Source organism: Dermacentor andersoni, chromosome 11 (genome assembly GCF_023375885.2).
Source record: "Dermacentor andersoni chromosome 11, qqDerAnde1_hic_scaffold, whole genome shotgun sequence".
NCBI lineage: Eukaryota > Metazoa > Arthropoda > Arachnida > Ixodida > Ixodidae > Dermacentor > Dermacentor andersoni.
Window position 1 is genome coordinate 87,690,310 of NC_092824.1, and position 23,687 is coordinate 87,713,996.

Genomic DNA, 23,687 nt, shown 5'->3' on the forward strand with positions numbered 1-23,687 from the left:
TTTGCGCGCTATAGTCATTGTGGCGTCCGAGATACGCGCAGGTGGGCGCGACTGTCATAGTCTGCGTGGAGCACGGAACGCGACACAGGCTTACAAATTCCGGAGCTGCGGAAAGCAGTAACACACGTTGGATAAGAGAAGCTTGGTACCACTTCTTGTGTGGCTATATACCCCATCGCACGAATATTAGAGGCTTGCCCTTCGCACAGCCTTACTGCGCTTAGACGACATGCCTATTATATACGAGCAGATCCGGGACCGTGGCCTCGAGTGTCTGCGATGTGCAAAGCCACAATAGCACTGCTGCGTCTCTTGAGGTGTACCAGGCTGCATGACCACTTGCAGCGAACTGAACGACCGATGTTTAATGTTTTGCAAATGTAGAGAGGTCGGCCGGAAAATGTAGCATCTGGCCTGCTACTCTACGTAAGGGAAGGGGATGTGGGGAAGAAAAAAGGTCACAATGGGGAACGATAATGGGAGAAACGAGGTGAATGACACATTGCATAAATGTTATCACAAGCGTGACTCCAGGCCCGTGTCGCCTAAGAAATGTGAAAGAGCACGCATTGTCTCTATCGTCTGCCAACTCTGTGGCCGTGCGCCTAGCAAGATGTCCTCCGACAGTGGTCTACTGTACAAATCTCTCAAGGTAGCTGCCATTGGCAGTCTTTCGCGCGCAAAACTGAGCGACGAACGCTTCATTGCGTGTGTGCATGCGTGCATACTGCTAAGAGCTTCTCTCCTTCTCATCCTTCAGTCGCCTTTCCCCTATGCAGGGTAGCCAACCGTGATCAGCCTGGGTGACGTCCCTTATCGCTCCTCCTTCTCCTTTCAGAATCGCGTGATAGCGCTGCGGTTAAGCTCCCAACAGCACTTCGTAACGATGACGATTTCGAGCACCGGGGGTGGGTGAATTTCACCATACTCAGTAACAATTATTCTGTAACGAACTAGCACCCGACCCGCCAAAGTATGTAGATCCACTAATGATGAGACCAACTCGCCGCAATCATCAAAATGATTGAACCCGCTACTTTGCATTCTTATTGTTTTTTCCACGCACCAATGATAACTGGAGTTCTTTGGTTTCGGGACAGTTGTATTGTCACTTTCGAGCTTTTGTTTTCTTTTTTTTATTCACATGCGTTCTCCACCGTGCTCTTTTCTTCATATTTGCCCTCCCTCCGTGAGCCTCACGTCCGCAGTATATACAAAATAAATTAAATATGGTGAGCGTGAAGCTGAGGCGGTGGCCTGGCGATGTAGTCTCGACAACGGCGTCGTCTTGACGGCGGCGGCGCATCGAACGGACCGACACAGCAAACTTTTTCTTTAGCTTCTGACTTCTGTGACAGTAAAATAGTGTAATCTACCAGCGTACATGTCCCTATGACGGACGCCTGGTAAGAGTTACTGAAAATGAAGTGGTTGCGGACATTTAATATTGTGCATATAAATTTGCATGTGGAGTTTCCCTTCCCGAATTGGTGCCGAGTGTTGCGCAGTTGCGGAAGGCAGCGAACTAGGTGGCGTGATGAAATTCCGCGATTTGCTGGCATACATATATGAGCTGGCACAATGCAGGGGTTTTTGTAGAGTCACGGGAGAAGCCTTCGTCCTGCAGTGGGCAAAGTAGATGATGATGATGATGATGATGATGGTGATGGAGTTGGTGGTGGTGATAGTGATGATGACGACAATTATGATGCAAAGCTAGAGCTCCGCGTAACCTTTGAGCATTTTCTTTTTTCTTCTTCTTTCATTTTTTTTCTCGCTTACCTTCCTGTCGTGTCCAATTTGGCACGCTTTCGCAGGAGTGCTTCGCTGAAATCCTCCCTGCGGGCACTTTGCGGCGTCGCCCACTCTTACGTGACGCGCCAGTGGAACAACAGCGCTATAGTCGCGCTTGTTGTCTTCGTTGTCTAACGAAAACAACGCCAAGGCTCGGAATAACCTGCTAAACTCGCAGGTTGATAAGATGAAGCGGGGTAGGCGAGCGAGCATCGGCTGTGCGGGCGCGAACAGAGAGAAACTCGGAGCAAATACAGTATCTGCATAGCAAGTGTGCCGACCAGGCAGGAGCGCGAGAAAGAAGGTGTGAGAGGCGGTGGTGAGGGAAGGCCTTTCGCCGCAGGTCCAATTAACATTTTCTTTACTGGTTCCGTTCGTTTAGCTCATTAATTATTCGAATTATGCAAATTGAAATACCGCGGCAGCCGCGTCCCCGTGTTCGCTTCGGAAAAACTCTTCTTTCTCGCCCACTTCTCCTCTGCTTCTGTGAACCGGGGACGCAGTCCCCTGGGCCTGACGGCTAGCTCGCCTAGGGCGTCCGCGGAGGCGAGCTCGGTATAGTCGCGTTATAAGCACGGTGCGAAAATTCGCTGCTTACTCTTTCTAGCACTGCGCACGGGAGCCCTATAGCTGAGTAAAAGCATTCCCCCTCCCCCTCGCCCCAACTTCAGTCCCCTGCCCCTTCTAGTTTTCGTACTTACGCATTCGCTTGTAAGTGCAGGGCGCAAAGCTAATGCGCATGCACTCGTGTTGTCCGTCGCTGCAATTCAACGCGCGAGCATGAACGAATCTTACAGAAAGGATGGATCAAGGAAAAAAAAAAGAAAGCGACGCAGCAATGTGTTTTTTTCTTTGCTTTGTTTTTGTTTCGCTGTTCAACTCAACAGTATTCTTTCTTTACGCACCCTACTTTAACAGCGTGGGTTCGTTTATTATTTACTTCTTCCGCGAGGCGATGATGTGGGCTGCTCAGTAGCCTTAATAATCAGCATTGGCGAATACTGCTACGACCTGCGTTTTTTTTTTGTGTGTGTGTAGCTTTTGACGCTGAATATGCAGAAAAGCGTGGACAATTAACTGTGCAAACCTTTTATGAGCCTGATGTTACCGGTAGGCCTGCGGCTTCATGTGACCTGCGATCGCGCGTCTTCAGGAGTCGCGTTTGCTGAGAAGTGATCGTGCGCAGTCGGGGGCTCGGTTGTTGGGGCCTCCGAGGGCTCGGTTGTTGGTTCGAATACGAGGGGTCCACTTCTTGCACTAAGCTCGTGATTCTGATCAACTTTAAGTACAGCCATACGTGTTTATTAAAGCGTGATCAGAAGCAGATCGAGAGCTTTGCAAGGCGCAGGAAACCGGCGTGCAGCCTTGAATCTCGAAGCGCTGTCAACCAACACGAACGAACTGTGACAGAGTTAGGAGATTGAAGTCCGCCAGAGTCTTTTCTATGCTACGTTGTCAGCTGTTCGAGGCCTCGTTAAAGATGTCGTTAAACGCTAAACGTTAAAGTTGCCGCCATTCTCTGAGAGCGCACAATTACGACTGCGAAAAGTTCTGCACTGTGTACAGCCCATGGTGCGACTACGAAGGCACGCGACTTGTCGCGAGTGGTTTCAAAAGCGCCTTTCCTCTTCTCGTGATCGTTTCTGTCTCCCTTTCTTTATCCTTCTCGCTCGCACATTTCTCGTCGATCTCAGGAAATGGTGTAGCAGAAATGAAGTCGAGCCCGCGGGAACGCGTAACTATGCCAAAGTACTCTTCGGAATGCAACCGTTGCTCGCTGACCGATGATTTAGCGCGTGTTGCGGAGAGTGCGAGGGGGATTTGGTCGTAGTATACAGTTATGTACCTCTAACGTTCTTTCTCCGTTTCTTTTCTTTCGGCTGCATCGGGATGTGCTCCCGCCACTGTGCCGTTCTCCTTTTCTGCCGCTTCCTCGTTTCCCACCCTCCGTTCACATTGCTGCCCGAAATTGCTCCGGTCGTTTAGCGTCCGACGGGCGGCGAATTTGGAGAAAAAATGCTCTTCGATAGCTTCTGCAGCTTCCAGAGGGGGGCACGTTGGACGTGTCTGCGAGCAGCCGTCGCTTGTAGATGTCCAGCATGCGAAAGGGGGGGGGGGGGGGGGGGGGGGAGTCGTGTGGTATGGAAGCTCCGCAGGGTGTTGGTTCGGCCGTCAAAAAGGCGAATAACTTCGCGTCACACAGTCGGTCCCCTCGCGTCGCTCCGTCCGTCCATTCGCTTATGTGTTTCATCTCTCTAGCAGTGTTACATGCTTCCCCCCTCACTCGCTCTCTCTACCTCACAGTCTCAACGCATCTTCTTTGCCACTCTGTGCACTGCTCTTCGAGCATGGATACTGCATGCACCGGTTAACGTGGCGTGCCCGTAAAAAAACACTCTCTCCCGCAGCATTCGCGTTGTGATAGTTCGTGTAACGGTCGCAAACGACGATTTGTCTGTAGTTATTTTATGGGCCCAAATGCCTCTCCACTCGCGAGCGCTGTAGCTTACCGGCAACTTCGTTCTCAGAGTTCGCCGAGAACGCGCGCAGTTGTTCCGACTGTAGTTATACTACACCGAATGGAATGCGTGTCCGGCCTGTTTTTAGTGCCTCGTGCCGATTCTCGACTGTCTGTTCTCATTTGCGCTTGTACGGTTGTACGGTTTTCGCCGAAACCGCCTGAGCTCATTTCTCGGTGACCGCGGCATTCCGTCATCGGTGGTAAAACTTTCCGTAAGTTCCGGCATGTGAGAATGCGTGCCTTCGGTTCCGGCTGTACAAGCTAACCAAAATGAAATACTTGTTGCAGGAGAAAGTAACTGCCACTTTACCCGCCCCCTAAGAAATAACTCTGAGTTGTCTGTAGCTCGGCGTGTGACGAATGAGCAACTGCTCGACGGTTTACGGCATTCGTGTTGAACGTTTTGCTTTGAGCGGCGCTGAAATGGTCCGACGACGACTTACGGCGTCGCTCGCGTGACTATCAGGCATACGCGACCACTTCCTGAACGTCTGCATAGGTGCAAGGCTGTCATAAACGTCATCCCCAGAGCTCACATTTTTGATGCGAGAGCCTCGAATGACCCGTTGAGCGAACAAGCCGTCGTCTGTGGTCTGTAGCAGTGAAACGGAATGTAGATTTTATTGTCTGCGATGCCACGTCACGACTGCGCCTTGACGAAGCAGAGCGGGTGAAAGGGAACGACAGCCATAGCGCGCCAGGTGTCGCATGAGGGGAGAGGGCATTGCCGCGACGCCAGGTCACTCTCCCTCTCACTCTCGGAAGCCTGTGTTATTCGCGTGTTCTTTGACCGCGCAAGCTCTCGGCCTGCGTTCCAACTGCGCTTCGGTAAGGCCAAATCAAAACGCGCCAATATTCTCAACGCGCTCGCTTGCCTACGAGGAGTTCATAACTTGAACGACCGCTCAGCGGCGTTCAATTGGGCAATAATGCTTTCGCATGCACAACTCATAAGAAGTGCTTAGGTGTCCTCTGATTTTTCAGAGCTGACATTTAAGAGTTAATACTTAAGAGATATATTTAAGAGTTACATTTAAGAGGTAATCCGAATTTTGCGTACACGGGAGCTTTACAAAAGTTAAGAAAGCTTCCAGGTTTCTTTGTGTGTACCGAAGAGTACGTGGCTGTGCAATATCAGTGATGACGATGAGCCACAATAAACAGGAGCATGTTTTTACTGAGCAGAAGGCTCTACCTAACGTTCATTCCTCGGCGAATCAATCTACTGGCCCTCGCCCCGGCCGCGCGTGATCTGAGCCACGCGCGCCCTTTCGTTTTCCTAAGCAATGGCCTGTCTTGTCTTGTCTTGTATCCTAAACAGTCCAATGTCCCTAGCCAGCTGCCGTTCTCCTCATCTTCTTCGACGTCGATGGTGCTACAAGTGCTTGGTTACGTTTCAATGTATACTTGCTTGATGGTCGCGTTGGTGCGCGTAAATATTCTGCCAGTATTCCTGCCGCACCCTAGAGTCTCGTTTGTAGAGCTGTAACGGTAAATATTGAATGTTTTTCTTTCTTGGATTTTTGTGAGAAGCAGACGGGCACTGCCTCCACTTCAAATTGAGAAAGCGTATTTTCGTGCACGTTACGTGCATTTTGTCGTTCTCTTAATTTTCTACTATTTTTTTTCGGCTAGACGCTGGGGCATGGGAGCCTATCATTCAATTTTTTTACTTTGTGTATAATCTTACTATGTGCCTCTCTGCTCTCTCAAGTTTTGACAATAAATCCACTCGTAATCATTGCTTTCGTTTCCCACTTGGACTATTTTGCACATTTTCCCCCTTCTTATATCTGGACACTACTTAATACAGCTCACTTGCATGTAACTGGTTAAATATTTTTATTGCTTGTGTAAAGCCTACTTATGTTCCGGTTTTGGGAACAAACTGTGCCCACCAGGTTGACAAGGCCCGCTTTCACCTGAATACTTCTTTCCTTTTTTGATTAATTGTGCAGTACTTGGAAGCATTCCAAAGTCACTGTTTCTATGACAAGTGCAACATTTATCGCTTGTGGGTGCTTTGTACTCCATTACCAATTGTGCTATTACCGATTCGATTACCGATTGTACCACTTACTGTATTGCAACGTAACTCTTGTTTACGTACCTTGCAGCAACTGAAAATATCTTCTGACTCGCAACAGCCATATTTTATTAATCTAAACGTTGTTTCGTTCTCGCTTTCGTTGTTTAACTTCATTCGGTCCTATCATTACTTTTTTCCAACTTTGAGTGCATTTACGAATATATTCTAGGACTGACCTATTATTTTGTTTTCGTGATTTTTTTGTATTTAATTGTACATACGTGCAGTTTTACGTATTTCCTGGGAAAAGTCCTTTAATTTTGTTTGCATAATTTTATTGTTACTTAAACTCACTAACTGCTCCACATATGTCGAGAAACTCCTACAGAGCTATAGTAAGTTCACTTTTTTACTTTCTATGATTTTGGATTGTTAAATAATACGCCGTATCGACGTGACGAACCAAATTAATTGACAGCTTTTTTTGTTTTCATCCAAATCACTGAATCGTTCCAGCAAGCAATGGTTTAAATACATGTTTGTTTATCTTAGCAATAAAAATGACCTTCGAGTTCAAACAAGTGCTTGCACGCCATGTACTGTGAAGCCCATAGCGTAATAGGCAGGTTATAGGCTAGGTAGGCTAGGCTAGGCTTACGTTGCCTAACCTAACCTAATAGGTTAGGTAAGGCAGGTAAGGTTAGGTAATGTTCAGCTAAAGTTATTTTAGATAAAGTTAGGTGAAGTACGGTTTGGTTAGGTTAGGATAGGTTAGGTCAGGTTAAGCTAGGCCGTGACGTGCAGTCAGCGGCGCGGAGTGTAGCGCATGCTTTGTGACCTCGTAAGCTGAACGTCCTTTTTCCTTCTAGACATAATTAAGATATCAGCGAGCTTCGGTGGTCGGAGAATTACTTTCGCTGATGTGCTCAAGCAAAAATAGATCCTTGTAGGCCGAATGTGTCATTTTTATCTCTGTTGCTTCATTAGCTGGTCCTAGCATCCACTTCTCCCAGTTCAATTTCGCGAACATGGACTCGTGCGGCATCGCACCTTACGTGTTCGTTGCATGACCGGCTCTTCTGCTCGGCGTATTGAAGTTGCACGGAAATGCTTCGTTCCATCGTACCTTACGCTTGTCCCTGCCTCTTTCTGACGCAGATCCGCTCGTGAAGTTGTGGACATCGAACTCAAAGGACGGCGCCGGCCTGCAGCCGTCGAGGTGGGTAGTCTTAAAGGGACGTTAAAAAGAAACGCTAAAAGAGTTTAAACTCTGTAAATATTTTCTCTAAACTTTATTTGCATATGTTTGGCAAGAAGCAATGTTTATTATTGTTGACTGAGGTAAGGCCGAACTCTGTTTTTTTTTTTCCTTAACGTTCTGCATCGTAATCTCCGCTCCGTGACGTCAGTTTGACGTCACAGCTTCCAAAGCATTTTCTCATATTTGAGCCGTGTTGGCGCAAGAAAAGTCTTAGAAACTTATCAGCTTCAATTTTTTGGGTCTTTTAAAATACTGTGTAGATCGTCGTTCACTATCATCAGCTACACCCCAATTAGACGCTGTTAAATTCGTGACGTCAGTGCGAGCTGAGGGGAAACTTCGAAGCGGTGACAGCACCGGCCTTTTTGTTTTAAGATCTTTTATCGCTTATCAAGTCAGGGTGAGTGTGACCGTCTTGTTGTTGTGGAAACGTAAGCTAATTATGCAAGCAAGCCTAAATTTCCCGTGTTGTGTTTTTCTATGTCATTGCAAGCCTATAATGTAACATCAGTTTACACAAAAGCGTTGATTTACTATAAGCTTGAGTGAATTAACGTGTTTTCGGAACTGTTTTGAATTTCTTGTGGTCACTGTAATCCCAATGCTATATAGTACACTAGGTTTCTGCTGGGTGGTAAAACTTTAAATACTGTACTGAAATACTCACTATGCATCCTGAATTTTGAAAGAAATAAACAAACAAACAAAAAAGCAGTCCTCCATCTGCGCATGTATAACCTAACGGGCCTAGGATAGTTTGAGCCATACAATTAATTAGGTGCACGGCGCAACATTCTACTAATGAACATCGACAGAGCCCGCACATGGATCTTAAATAATTAATAAATGTAAGTAAGTTTGTATTTCATTGAAACAATGCAAGCACAGAGAAGGCCACAGAAGCTGCTGCCGCGAGCGGCTTGACGGGGCAGTGACCCCTACACTGGAAGCACGAGCGGGCAAAAGGAAATGTGAAAAACAAAAAATGCTTCGGGATTTTATATACACAGAACTGTTGTGGTGAGAATTCAAATAGCCTACTTTGAGAAAACTAATTCCAGCTGCCGTTGAAAGCCTATATCTATTTGAGGTTTCTATGTTTCTTCAAAGATTCGTGAAAATAGATAAATAAATACAAAGCAAACGCGTTCACAACGCCACAAACTCAGAAAAGAAGAAGAGGAAGACAAACCTCGCAGATTGTTTTAGTGTTCTTGCAAGTATGTCACATAATGGGAAACAATCAACACATTCATCGACAATTTACATGAAATTATGAAGCCAATTAGGTTAGCTTCCTAAAACTGATATTCACAAACTGCGTAATTCATTAGATCTTTTTTTTTTTTTCAGAAGGACTACATAGTGGAGTTCGCAGTGCTGCGCTATTTCTTTCTGTTTACAGAGTTTACAGCCCTCAAAAAGCAGTGATTTCTCCTCTTTACATTCATATAGGAGCTCTCGAGCTAAATCTTCCTCCCAAACACACCGCAAATGCTGCAGTATTTCACTGGGTTTTGATGGTGATGAAGCAAGCATTGCCATTGGTCGGAAATGTGCCCCTCCCTCCAATTATTACCCCCTTAAAAAAGAAAAGAAATACGCACACAAGCAACACTCAAAGCACAACGATAGCGGTGAGAATTCGCGTTTAGCCCGCAATCGGATTAGACAGGGCTCTTTCGCTGTAGAAGTGACAACATCTACGAAATTTCGGACACACTAGGCGCGTCTTGCGCCGAACGGTAACTCGGATGACAGTGATAATCCGGCGATACACGGTTACCGGCAAAAAAGCAAGACCCGTGACAGTATACAAGGAATCGTGGAAGGTCGGCACCTTAGAGCCCCTTGACCGGAAAATGAATCTTAGGAAGCAAGTTATAAAAACAAGTCCACGAAGGCAACTCCCCTAAAGCGGCAGGCGAGCGACTCATGGAACGAACATTCACAGAGCGTGGCCACGTAGCGCCATCTTTCGTCTGGAACCTGCACCCACAGCGGCTGGTCCCGCCCAAACTTGCGATTTCAATTTTCACTATAGAGAAATACAATATTGTTCATACCATGCAGCCCCTCAAGCCGTTTGGATAACATGCATTGCGTTACAAATTAAAAGCCAGCTTCTAGCGCCCGGTCGGTCTCAGAATTGTGTTCTGACGATTTGAAGATCTTGCAGAAGGCAGCGAAATTTTAGACATGATAAGCGGCGAACTCACATATCCCCAGCTCTGCAAAAAAAGAAAAAAAAAAAGATTCTGCGTGCAATTTTGTATATTGTGCCCGATGGAGCATTTAAATCAGACAAGATAAAGTAAAACATATGGTTTTTAAATTGAAAGAGCATTTTCCGAATGAAACATTTGCAGAGCTGACGTAAAAGGGGTAAAGGGTGCGTTTTTGACTGTTGTGGGAAATATTTGTCGTGTCCGCTTTAAAGTATTTGAGGAAGAATGGCACAAACGAACTGGGACGAGGTAGAAGCACGGACAAGCGCAGTCTCTGTTCGTTTGCGCCATTCTTCCTTGAGTATGGATCACCAACACGCCCAACAGTCAGTACTTTTAAAATATTTGTAGCTCCGAACAATTGCTTTCTGCATAATCATATCGTTTTGTTGCGGCGATAAGGAGTCGTTAACGCATTGTCACAATTTTGTCTTCTTACTTGATTTCCCACGCATTTTTAAAGTTTCGCGTGCCATAATTCGATGACCTTCAGTATGATATATTAGGTCTTCTTTTCCCTAACGATACAGTTTAAGCGTTTAATGGGAGTTTGAATGAGAGAGAGGGGCCAATTTAAAAGGCTTCCATAATGTGGTAGCTTTACCTCATAAATTTCAATTGCGTTAAACTCCATATGGCAATGCTATAATAATACTGAGTCTCCGGTTAAAGCCGCTTGTCTCTAGCCATTAAAAGCCAGCAGTTTTGTTTTTCTCCGTCAGGTATGGTGTTTTTTTTTTTCTAATACCGCAAATTTGTGCCAAGAAACCAGCTTTTCATGCAGAAATTAATGCAGAAATTCAAACAACTACAAAGTTTACATAAAGATGTAAGCTTGAAGTGACCAATAGGTGGTGTTCAAATTCATACGCCAGCGACGGTTTCCGCCTAATAACAGAGGCAGATCTCGAAGGCTATGCTTTTGCTGGCTGAATGCGCCGGGAACGACTGCGGAGCCGGAAAAACGTCATCGTCGTCATGCTTTAAGCACCATCTTTAGATGTCCAAGTAGGAGCGGGAAACGAGAAAAGAAAAACAAAAACGTGGAGTCTGTGCCAGTGTGAAGACCGACAGAATTGCTTCTGTGGGGGAAAGGGGGCAAATTTTTCAAAGTATGGCAGAAAGATTACAGAAGATATGAAATAATATAAAAATAATATATAGAGCGGTATGGAATTTCTCTTGAAACGCTAGGCCCATTTCAATTTGTGTATTTGGAACCGGGCAGTGTATTGTGATGTGGCCTACCGTATTTACTCGAAGATAGGTCCAACAAGAATATAAGTCGAACCCTATACATTGTATTAGCTGAGAAATAAAAAAAAATAACAATTCGTATATAGGTCGACCTATATATTTTTACTTAAAACGAAGAACTTTAAATACGGAACGCCTTTATGTACCGTAAATTCGACTAGCAGATTTCGCTAGTCGATGCCACAAGCTGCATCTTCCTCGGAATTGCCAGAGAAGTCGCCCTCGTAGGATACTTCGCAGGACTCTTCTGCGCCCAAAATGATGTGGTCCTCGGTGTCGTCGAGTGCGTTGAATATGCAGCATATCTCAAGGCCGGTCTGGATAATCTCCAGACTGGCTTTACGGCGGATGCGACGAAGGAACTCCATCAGCTTGGTTTCTCTTTCTGGCTTTGTTCACGAATGTAGATCGAGATTATTTGGTCTCGAATACAGGTTGACAGCTAAATGAGGGCAACATTTTCGAGAAAAAAAAGAAAAGAGGTCGGCGTATTACCTAATAAAGGCGGCACACTTCATTTCATCTTCCGCACTCCTCACATGTCGCTGGGCTAAATACTTCGTCGCTTGTCGCTCTTTCTGATCGCCATCGTGTGGTTTCATTGCTTGTTGCGCGCTATTGCAGGGTAATCTCGTTAATACAAGATAGGCATACACAACGAGGACTCAAAGTTTTAAAAGCTGTTAGACGTGTCGATAGCACGTCTTAACTAAAACGCGAGCATGCTGAAAGCAATTCAAATGCGTTGTTCCGTTTCGAGGTTCGTGTGAATTCGTAGCAGTGGCTTAGTTCAGCCTAATTACAAGTCAGCCGTCCCAGTGATTACGCGGAACGAGAACTTTGATCAGTAATTTCGTGTTCGAATTTCGGTTGATGCTCAAGGTACACAAACTGCGAGTCAGAAGTGAATGAGTGGAAAGTGTCTGAAAATTTCTGTGACGTTCCTGTGCCAAATTACTGCAGTTCCAATATTTCTGCTTTTGATTACCTATAACATTTACTTAATCACCATAATTGCAGCCTAGTGCAGCGTTGCGTCCGCAAGTTGAGCTGCGGTGCTCTATTGCGGTCGAAATGCTTGCCGGTGCATCTTTTTCGCTGCCGCGGGCTGATACGCGCTAGCATTCCCTTTCAACCGCTGTGACACCGTTAACAGATTTGCATCCTTAAAGGTGCTTGCTGTATATAACTAGCATTATTACACCCTTTATGGAAGTTGTAGACCAACTTGGGCCTTTAAGAGTCCTTAAGGGTGTGAATTGGTTTACAGTGCTGGCTAACAGTGCTGCTGTGTTTTTCTTACAAAGGTCCTTGTTGGCGTGATATAATTTCTTGTACTTTCATTCCACTCTTTCCTTTCGCGGCTATCAATGAATCGGAAAGCTGTTTTCTCCACTATAAATAAAATGCTTAAATTTCTCCCTTACTTATCATTGCTCTGGTGATGCTTCAATGGCGGTTATATTGGTCCACGTCCTTTTTAGTGCGTTTGCATTACAGGCGAACGTCACCAAATATGGAGGTGACAGAGAAGATGGGCCGATACGGAAGGCAGTGCAGTAGCACAACGCCTCGAAGCGCTAGCTGTCATGAGGGGAGAAATGCCAGGCACTGACGCGTGGCGCACGCGCCAGACGTTACGAAGAGCCTATCTTGTGCGAGAGCAGCATGCATGCGATTTTGGCCTAATATTCGGAGCATCGGGCTGCTGTGCTGGAAGACGGTGGCATTTATGGCATTATGGGCGGACTTCACCCACTTTGGAGGTATCTCATATAAAGCTCGAGGTATGTTGAGCGTACATGAGTGCGTGGCAGTGTGCCTGAAATCGCATCTTCGTAAGAGATACGAGAGAAAGAGGGAGAGAGAGAGAGAGAGAAATAACCTAGAGAATAAAAAGAAAAGGGTAGGACCCTTAGTCCAGGGTTGCAATGGCCATGGCGATGTCACGGGTCCGCCGTACCGGCGCCTGCTGATCCTTTGCTTGTTAGCACAGCCTCCGAGCTATTCATGGTTGGGATAATGTCTCTGTCCAGGCGGTGGGCGCTGACACTCTAGCGTAACGTGAAATAACTCCAGGGCACCCCCACCGCCCGGACAAAAAGGGGGAATAAGATGCGGGGTAGCGGGCACGGAAGAAGTGGAGGGTGAGGAAGGTGTTGGCCTGCATTTGCCTTACAGCCACCGCGTAAACATGCAAGGTCGCCCGTACCGCACGCACGCGGAGGTGTTGTGACGTCACAGTTATCACGATCTAAGTATGCTGTCGCATGGTTAGGTTTTGTTTGTTATTGAGCTTCCTTTTAGTCCATATAATTTATACTGATTTAGGCAAGACCGAGTCTCAGTAAAATATTCATTTACCATTTGTTAGTGCTGTGCCCAGGAATTGAGAGTTGATTTCGCTTGATTGAGCTCTGCGGAAACAAAAGCGCCTACACGCGTCATATTGCTGAAATACCGACTTTAGGCCGATGAATTGTAATTCTTGTTCGTGGGGAGCTCAAAGGTCATGTGTAGGTGCATCGCCCTCCGCCCCCCCCCCCCCCCACCACCCCCACCATATACCTTGTTTCAACGCTTTGGTGCGAGCTTGCGAAAATTTTGTTGTAGTCCAAGTATAGTTTAGTATCCCAATCTAAGCGAATACCAATACAAGCCCAAACGGAATGGGAACATCCAATCGAATGTCAAATATCTATCGCCTCCTATAAGCAAATATATCTGGAACGAAACGCGCTAAAAGATTATCCGTTTTATTTAATTCGACACGCAGCGATAATCGAATGTCCATTTAGCCAAAAGTGGCCAAAGAACTTCAAGCGTGCATCACCGTCATAGTCAGGGTTTAGTAATCGTCGAAACCTTACGTGTTCGTGCACAATCGAATATTGGAAGGAGTTGATCGTTAACTTTCCGGATCGTATGTCACCGCTCGAAACAGAGGAGCATTAGATTCGTGTTTCCTAATAATCGCACGTCTCTGAAACATTCGTTTCCCTCGAGCCAGCCGCACGTCTACGTGGCAGTATGCGACGCTGCTGCATTCTATAATAAAGGACAGACCAGTTCAGCCGCGCACCGTGCGGTAGGTTTATTACCTAATCTCGCAGCGTCTCTAATTTCCTCGCCGTCCTCCCCTTTTAAGTGGCTCGGGCGGTGAACAGGCAGCCGCGCGGCAATTTTGATAGAGCGTACGAATGTGTGTGCGTGTGTGTGGGAGTGAGAGAGCTGAGCAGCAGAGGCGTCGATTATGCCTATAAAAACGTTTTCCTCTTAGCCACCAGTTCGCTGATTTACCCGGCCGCCGGGCCCGCGGAGTTTCTTTTCCTCGCTGCTCCGTAAAAGAGAGCCGTGCGGCCGCCGAAGCGAGCCTAAGTGTTCTCCTCCGAAGCAACGACTCTGGCGCGCGAATGTGCGTGAGTCGGTTCCGTCTGTCTGTCCCGTGCGTTCTTTCCGCAGTCGGCGCCTGCGCGCATTGCCTAATTTCGCCTCGACAATTAAGAGAGAGCGCGCTCGCGAGGCGCTCGAATTTCGGTCCGCGCGCAACCCGCAGCTCCCGCAGACGCAAGCGCCCCTTTCGCGTCCGCCGCCAAATTAGCCCCCGTCGTCGCGCCGGTGCGCCCGCCGGTAAGGAACGAAAGACCGGCGGCGGAGCGAAAAACCGTAAAGACCAAACAGACTAACTTTTTCGCATTCCCCGGCCTTCAACGTTTCTCGCAAGGCACAACCTGCCACCCCCCCACACACAACCCAACTCCACGAGTACGCTTCTCTGCTCCGCGTTTTCCTGACTGCGCGCCAAAACCGCTTCTCCCCCCCCCCCCCCTCCCCCCTTACATCTCTGCAACCGACTGCCGTTGTACTTTACCAAAACTTCTTTCCGTCCGCACAGTGGGGTGCGAGCCGACCTCCTCCTTCGGCCGTTCCACTGTATATCATAAACGCTCATTACGGAGTGTAAGCGCGGCAAAAATGTTTCCCCGGTAGTTTTGGCGATGCCGGTGCCTCCCCCCCCCATCCTCCTACACTCCCCCCCCCTTTCCGCACGCCTTCTAAACACCTCCGTCTTTCTCGCTCCTGCTTCCTTTCACCATCCAGTGCGGCTCCATTCGGCTCTAACACCGTTCCCCATCTGCTCGCCCCCCTCCCTCCTGTGCCCCCCTTTTCTACCCGGGCTGAAAGTGCCATATACCTGCACTATATACTTTCTCGGTGCTTTAGTTGTCCAAGTGCACATCTACTCTCAACCCTCCATCTCTCTCGCGACCTGTAAACCAAGAAGAACGTCTGTGCGTAGCGCGGCGTGCGCACACGCGCACCTTCACTGTTCCCGTAGCCCCCCCTCCCCCACATGCCCCTACCACCTACCCACGCCCCCCCCCCCCCCCCCCGCGCGCAGACACCCTTAACGTCCCCGTCTCTTCAACGCCCCCTTGAGACGTCGCGTCGTTTTGAGTTCAGCTTCTGATCACCCTCCCCCCGCCCCCTTCCTCCTCCCCTTAGCCCCATTCCCGTTTTTCGTCCGTACGTTCGTTCTGTTCTTTTTTTTCTTGTACGGATTTGTTCTCCAGTTCGCAGCCTTAACGCCGTAAAATTGACGCGGCAGGCGAGCGTTTCCACCGCCAGCTCGCTGCGCAACCCATCTACCGACATCGCCGCAGTTTTGCGAAATTTTCATCCCGGCGACTATGTCCCTCTGTTATCTCTTCCCGCTATCGCTCTCGTCGTCGCCTCTCTCTCTCTCTCTCTCTCTGTCTCAGCAAGGGCCTCTTCGTTCGCTCCCTCTGGTCGCCAGCTTGTTCTCTCGATTTTTTCGTGCGCTTCTGTCCTTCTCTTTCCCGCCTCGGGATTCTGAGTGATTCCCTTATTCGTTTCGTCACTAATGACTATCGCTTTGGCTGGGAATTGGACAAGCAGCCCTGCCGGATGAACCTCTTGTGGTGCAGTCAGATGAGAAAGCCGAGTCAGACCTAGTGGGACCGGTGAAAAAAAAAATATATTGGCACTAAGCACAGAGAGAATTCTGAAAACGATACGCAAGGCGAACTTTGGATGAGTACTGCACTCGTATTAGTAAAGCTTGTTTTACTGTAATGTCCAGAGCAGGAGCTGCGAATGCATCCAATGCATAAACGAAAACATGGCAACAGGTAAACACAGTCGAATCATAACAAAAAGAATGCGAAAAAGTATTTTTTTTTTGGAGGCTTAAGCACTTAAGTGCTTCTATTTTTCTCATCTACAATGACTGTCTTAAAGCTGGTGTTAGGGCACTTGAAATGTCGACGTTCTGAATCTCGAGACTTACTTCCTAATCGAGTGCTCATTGTAGCAGTATGTGTTTCCTTACAAGGTCGCGCCACCACCTGCGCGCGATGTGTGAACAGCAACAGAATCGCCGGTCATGTGGATCCTTATCGCTGTTCCTTGCCTGTGGGCCAGGTATACTGCAGGGACAGAAATGTAAGAGAAAATGGAGACGGAAAAGCATCAGGCCAGGGGAGCTTGCCATGCGTTCTAAAGTAGAGCTTTCTCGGCTATCGCATTTCCGAACTATGATAGGCAACAGCTGATGTCCAAAACATCGCGGCAAAAACATGGCCTTCGACATGTCCTGGTTACTGTGAGGTTGACGGAGCCGATGTTGGCATGTAGCGTGTGCATCACTCATTGCATCTATCTTTTATTGGCGCGAGAACGCTTACTGAAGATTTATTTTCGTCTAGCTCGGGTAGTTACGATTCCCGCACGTATTTCCCCGTCCACCTGTGCTAGCGCGGAGACCATTTGCTGTAGCCAAGATTTTCCAGCTCCCCTGAGCTATTGCCATGATAACGTTATCTGAGATGGGGTGCCGTCGAATCACACTCATCGCTCTCTGCGTGGAGTCGACCAAGACTTGCAGCTGTAGTTACCGCCCAGTATAAAGAGAACTCGCGCGAGTTTGGTGCGCAGGTTACGACTAGGATCGTCATTCGCTGGTTGTTACTTGAAGCATATCGGCCTTTCAAACTGCCAGGACTGCGAGGAGTGCGGAATAATACCTGAAGCTACAGAACACGTGTTGTGCATCTACCCGTGGCATGCTGTGCATTTGTAACATTTTAACCATCAACTTTTGTCCGGAAAAGTTCTCTTCGGATATTGGCCGGACGCTCGTCGTTGGCTAGATGCTCTAAATGCTTTCAACCAACTCCTGTGTATGAGTGACCTCGATTTGACTCTTTAAAGGTACTACGTTGTTCGTGTTTATTCAGACCACCACTTTAGTTCTCATCATCATCACTTCTTTTTCTGTCTCTCACTCTTTGCTCCCATTCCCTTTCCCAATAGTAGGTCATAACTTCTTTTCAAGCTGACTTCTCAGCTAAGGCGGCTCGCAAACTTTATTTTTCTTCTGTGTTCCAGCGATCGCAGTCTTCAAGGCATCCTGTCTCAGAGAGCGCAGAAAAACAGCAGCATCGAACAGGTAAAGCTATGGTGCACAGCATGGGCTTGTAGGCGAATAAATGCATAAACACCAGTACAATCGCGTTTTGTACTTTTTGGCATGCGCAATAAAACTGCGACTTGGTCGAGTTGGTAAGGCTTAGTTTCGGATAAATTACTGCAGCTTCTTTCGATGCGTGTTTTCAACACTAGAGAACGTGAACAATCTTACTTAAGGGGCTCTACTATCTTAGTGTGGTGTCTGAAAGGAGCCCAGCGCTGTCCTTCAATTGAAGGAGGCACTGCGCTTTATGGAAGTGGCTACTACGAGTACTTTAAATATGGTTCTATGCCGCACACGTTCGCTTCAGTGCACTAGAGCCCGAGAGTTTGTCGTCGCAAAATTATCTTTCAGAAATCCGTGTGAATTGTCATTGAAAAGCAGTGACTATTTCAGTCGATAGGCGGCGCTGTCAAACAGTTTCTCGAGTCGATATGAAAAGGAGAGGGGATATGACAAATCAGTTCTGCGAAGATAAGTGTGGAGAAAGTTAAGCGAAATGAAGAATTGTCATCTATCCGAGAGGGTAGCGTGAAACCAATGCGTGTTTCTCAAGAGAAGGCTTCGCAGTTGAGAGAGAGAAAAATGTTGTTTTAGAACAGAGAGTTTTGCCGGCGTAGAAGTGTTGTCTCGCTTAGTAAACTGCAAAAAGGAAGAGACGGAAAATGAAGGGGGGAAATGAGGGAAGAATACAGTGAAAAAAAAAGAAAACATTACGCAACTTGATATCTTGATTTGGTATTTTAGTCCGGCTTGTCCGAATAATGTGGATTGTTTTGACCGCAACGCTGGCTTTATATACGAAATATGTAGTCGGAATTACAGCTACAGGGTTTAGAGGAAGCCACATGCTTGAAGGTAATCAAACAGGAAATCGAGTGTTTGTCGGTAAATTAGCGGAAAGTGCCAGGGAGCTAATGTGCGCCCTAGCACCAAAGGTTTCTATGGTGACAAATATGGCGACAAATTGTCACCATATTTATCTTGTATACGGTCCAGTTAAAGCGAAATTCGTCCTGGTCCGGAGATCGAACCTTGCAGTAATGCTTTTCCGGGGCGGTCGCTTGACCGTATGAGTTAAGCAGGAGGCTGGGTAGACGTGTCGCGAAACGGGAAATAGTGATCTGCATGAGAATAATTTGCATTCGTCCGCCTGCATGCTGATTTCCAGAGAATTGATTCGCCATGTTCAGTGTCGCTGTGCTTAGAGTCCTTGATCATTTCGGCATCGCCCTGCGATCTGGTACCCCCCTGATTAGCTCGCATGGTAGAATGATCTCCCCGGAAAGGCGTTGATGGTGGGATTGGCTCCCAAACCACGGATAATTATTTTTCAACTGGGAAGCTTTCTTCATGACACACCGTATATAGCTAAAACTGTAGTTTTCTACTACTCTAGACTGTATGCTTTAATTTACTTGCTTATTTCCTTTTTTAATATAAACATCCATGGTGTAACAGCCCGATAAGGCTCACAGGATAGGAAATAAATAAATAAATAAATAAATAAATAAATAAATAAATAAATAAATAAATAAATTTTTCATGTCGTGAAAGGTGGTGGAGAGGCATTTTAGAATACGTAGGGAAAAGGTTTCCGAACTTCAACATAGCGCTGCACAACAATAGCACAACAATAGCGTTGCAGGAACAATCGACAATGCTTGCCGACATAAGTGAATAGTCAAATGCCTCCACAAGGCTTTATAAGATAGGACGGATGACGTCAATCTGTAAAGCAAAGTGACTAATTTTCTGCAGGAGTACCGCGACATCTCGAGCATGTGCACTGCGGCCCAGATGGAGATCCTTGAGCTGGAGCTCAGAGCACGCGCCATCCGCTCACTCATGTCGGCCAAGGCACGGGACACGGCCGCCAAGTCCACAGCGGCGCCCCCTTCCGACTGCGGCAGCGGCTACGGACCACAGTGACTGCGAATATGGGGGCCAGGGCCACGAAGCTCTTCATCTGGGAAATCTTGTCTATCATTGACCAGCGATTCAACAACTTGGGGTTCTTTAACGTGCACCTAAATCTAAGTTTACAAGCTCTGGTTCTTTTAGCACAATGTATGCTTAGCTGACTTACGCGGGTTTAGATATCCGGGATCTGGGTATCTTGCAATAAATTCCAGAACAAAAACCGCAATTGCGCTTCTAGAGCACAGTAGAAAGTCTTAAGCGGTACGGAAAATCTCGGAGTCAACGATATAAGAAGCGAGAATCAGTTTCAGACTGAGTAAAATTAACTCCGTGGGCGTAATTAGAGCCAATGAGTAAAAGATTACCCGGGAAGTAGTATACCCCTGTAAAGGGTGCACCGCCGTAGTTACAGACATGCTGAGGCAAAGCCGCCGTACGGCATACCTTGGGGAAATGGAGCGCGGCTGCTTGGACTAAGCAGGCCGCGTGCTGTGCAATGGTGGCTGGAAGGCGCCTTGGCGGTGCCCGCAGGAAACGATAATGAGCCACTGAGTAGTTAATGTTTACAATACAAGCGTAATACCCGCTGATATACTAAAACAATTCACGCCGAAGCTTCCCTGGGAGTTGTCTAGGTGTGCATAAGCGTTGTGCCACTTGCACATCTCCGCGCAGCCCGGTGTCGTCATCAATAATATGAAACTTGATCCGACCAGCATAAACGACAGCGCTGCTGCGACACGTACTGCTGCGGACGGCGGTGCAAGATGACTTGAGTACGCAAGCAAACTATTGCAGGTGGCTGCGCGAGGAGTGCTTATGACGTTACGACCTTTATAAGCCGTTATCGCTCTTTAGCGCCTTATCCATCCGCGTGGAACCATCATGAACCGTAATCAACTGTACTCCGGCGTCGGCAGCGTATGGCGCGGCCGCGCGGGCCATATCTTGAAAGCGATTTGCGATGGGGACAGACAGCGCTGACTGCTGATAGCTTCGTGTGCGTTGTGTACTCGCCGTTTAGTTCGCGTTGAGGCGATACGCGCAGGCCCTTATCTTGAAGGCGACCTGCGAATAGGGCAGAGTGCGGCGTGCTGAGAGCTTCGTGAGCGCTGGGTTCTCGCCGCTCCGTTTGTGTGGAAGCGAGCGTCACCGCGAAGGTGAATACTGTCGTTGCTACGGGCTCTAGCTTGAAAAGCGATCGTGTTACGTGACGGACGGACGGTTTTTCTCGTTGAGTAAGTTGTGGAAATGCTTCCGCATTGAATTACCACATTGCGCTTTATCCCTGTAAAGGGTGCACCGCCGTAAATATAGTTGTATTGAGGCGAAGCCGCTTACGGCGTGCTCTTGTCAAATGCAGTGAATCCGCTTGGACTAGGCAAAGCTATTACGAGACGGTGGTGCCTCAAAGGAGGCTTCGGAAGTGTCCACAAGAAGGAAGAATTAGTCGTTGCGTGGGTTAAATTACTGGTATACGCGTACTCAACGCTAATATACTCGTAAATTAACCAGATGGCCCTCTGGGCTGCGCTATTTCTGGGATCGGCCAAACTGACCTCCTTAAAAAAAAAAGGGGGGGGGGGGGGAGGCTCAGTTGAGCGTCGACGCTAAAGAAGACGAGTTCGAAGTAATTGCGAATCAAGTACGACAGGAATAAAATATGAAATGAGTAAATACCGACCATGCTAAAGAGACCGAAGAGATAGACTAGAGATATAATCAACATTTAATGATGCAATCATTTCAACCACCATATACGTCGACCTTCTCTTTTTTACCGTCAACACATTGTTGAACCTTTATTTGTTATAATTATCATATATATTATTCCGCTCCATCCCAATGGTGCCGCCGCAGCAGCCGGGATTGAACCCGCGACCTAGTGAACCACTTTATTTGTAGACCTATAGGCGGATAAGCTCACGGTACCGTTATCAAAATTTTAGGAATTAATGCAAGAACTATGGCTTCTGTAAGAATGTTTACGGCAAACGTATGGAAGGCGGTTCGATTATTAGGTAGCACAAACTATTGAGAAGAGACTAAGGAAGGCTTGACCGAACGTATTAGTTCGTATATCTTACAGTTGTGACTGGGGAATTCGAAGGCTTAGAAACTTGACATCAATGTACAAATCGGTTCTTGAATCATGCGACGTTCGGCCACTTTTGTTAGTGTCACAACTAAAGGACCTGCGAAACGACAAGTTGTCTGTGTAGCTTCCTAGGGCATTGTACGGAAAGTCTTGTGCACGCGTGATCAAGTTCTTTTGAGCGGCCGCGTGCAGACGACAGACAAAAAAAAAGTAAGCGATATTGTCAGACGCGCCACGTAATTCATACCGTAAGATTTGTAGTAACCGTTGCTCACACCTCTCAATGCAGCTGTCGCAGCAATGCTCACGCATCTCGGGACCTCAGTACGCTGTGACTCAGTTTGCTATGACGTTCTGCTGCTTTCCACGACGTCGATGGTTGGATTCGTGTTGCGTTTAGAGTAGACTCTTGCTGTACGTAGAACAGCTGTAGCTTGATATTAGCGAACGTCAAAGCCTTTCCCTTATTCCATAAGTGCGCGTTTGCGTCGCGAGCTCCATCGATATGAATCGGCACCAACTCGTCCAAACTTTAACGCTCGACTGCCAAGCAGTCAAAGTTCCTGCGAAGCTGCCCACTGCAGCGTCAATCATAAACCACTGTCTTCTGGGACGTAACACTGGGTTAGATTTACAACCAATGAATCCTCAAACATCGCTAATGCGTTTACCTGCTATGAGCGTGGTTAGATACGCCCAGCGCGATCAGCGCAGCGGCCTATCTTCGCTACCCGGATGACTCGCTCGCCAGCCGCGGTGGACCGACGGCTTTGGCGTTCCGCTGCTGAGGAAGAAGTCGAGGGCTAGATTAATAAATTTGGTGGCCGAATTTTCTTCAATTTCGCCCCGTGACTCCTGGGCGAAACACAAAAAGAACCTTCGTGTACTTTGACTTAGGTGCACGCTAAATAACCGCAGGTGGTCAAAATTAGCCCCGAACCCGACAATGCAGCGTCCTTCGTAGCTCTAGTGCTTCTTTCTGTCACGTGAACCTCCTTGCATCAATAAATCGTGAGTGGCTCACTTCCCGAAACTCGTCAATGATTCGCCCCCACGTCCCGCACGCTTATATAATATGCTTTCGTCGAACACGGCGCAAGCGTGCTGGACGGGACACTCGTGGTACGAGTGCTAGATCAATTATTTTTCGCTATACTTGGGCGGGACGTATAGACCGGCAGGATGCCTCGCTGAAGTATCGGGCGTTGTGTCGATGCGATCGAGAACTACACGATGGGAAAATAACGCCCAAAACCGCCACCTTCGAGGGACGCACATGAAAGAAAAAATGTGCTGATCCCACGCACTGTGGGAATCGATGTAAGCGAGGCTTTGCATGCTGTTTGCTGTGATTGACGATAATTAGCGGTGATGTTGGCGGGGAATGTGTAATTTATACAGCCTTTAGTCCAATACGAGGGTGGCGGTTGACGTTAAACGTTACCTTACTTGCACTACTGCTGTTTGCGTAGTCCACAGACCACACAAGGGGACATGTTTGCTTGAGACGCTGTTCGTAAGTGTTCATAATCTCTGAGAGTTGAGCGTTATCATTGCCGCACAAGGCACATCGCATCGTAGCAGCAGTGTTAAACCTTAATTGAATTATGGGGCTGCAGGTAACTCAATTAATTATTACAAAATTGCATGTATACTTTGTATACATGCATTCGCGGTCTGCACTACGTTTCCCTGCGTTCCGCGCGACGCTTCCTGCGTGCCCGGTTTGCACGCTTTGGAGCCATTTTGCTGACGGGTGTTTACACGCTTCTTCTACACACGTGACCAGTACGCTGTTGAGACGCCAGCTCCAAGCGCTCTCTTCAGGCTATGGACGTTTGTAATGTTTACACTATCACATGCCAACACGTGACCTCCACAGCCCAGGAAATGCATTTTCGTCCCATAGGAAAGCAGGCACAGCACGTGCCGTATGCGCAAACTACGCACCCCGATCCGCGGCGGCGCCGGCCGGGATGCGCAGAGGCGAGCGCCATCTGGTGGTGTTGCAAGAAACACAGCGGCGCGCAAGGCAAGACCAATCTTTTTTTTTCATTTTGATTTTATTTGTTTTTTTCTGTAC

At 47.5% G+C, this 23,687-nt stretch overlaps 1 protein-coding gene across 2 annotated transcripts in view; it reads left to right on the forward strand.

Moving 5' to 3' along the window:
* The window catches only part of LOC126517416 (uncharacterized), a 371,746-nt gene extending 349,119 nt beyond the window's left edge, over positions 1-22,627 (forward strand). For both annotated transcript variants that reach the window (XM_050167135.2, XM_055064532.1), the window contains 3 exons: positions 7,503-7,563; positions 17,502-17,562; positions 19,345-22,627. In XM_050167135.2, the coding sequence (XP_050023092.1) occupies positions 7,503-7,563; positions 17,502-17,562; positions 19,345-19,515 (293 nt within the window). In that variant the 3' untranslated portion in view covers positions 19,516-22,627. The remainder of the gene's footprint in view (positions 1-7,502; positions 7,564-17,501; positions 17,563-19,344) is intronic.
* The last annotated feature ends 1,060 nt before the right edge of the window (positions 22,628-23,687 follow it).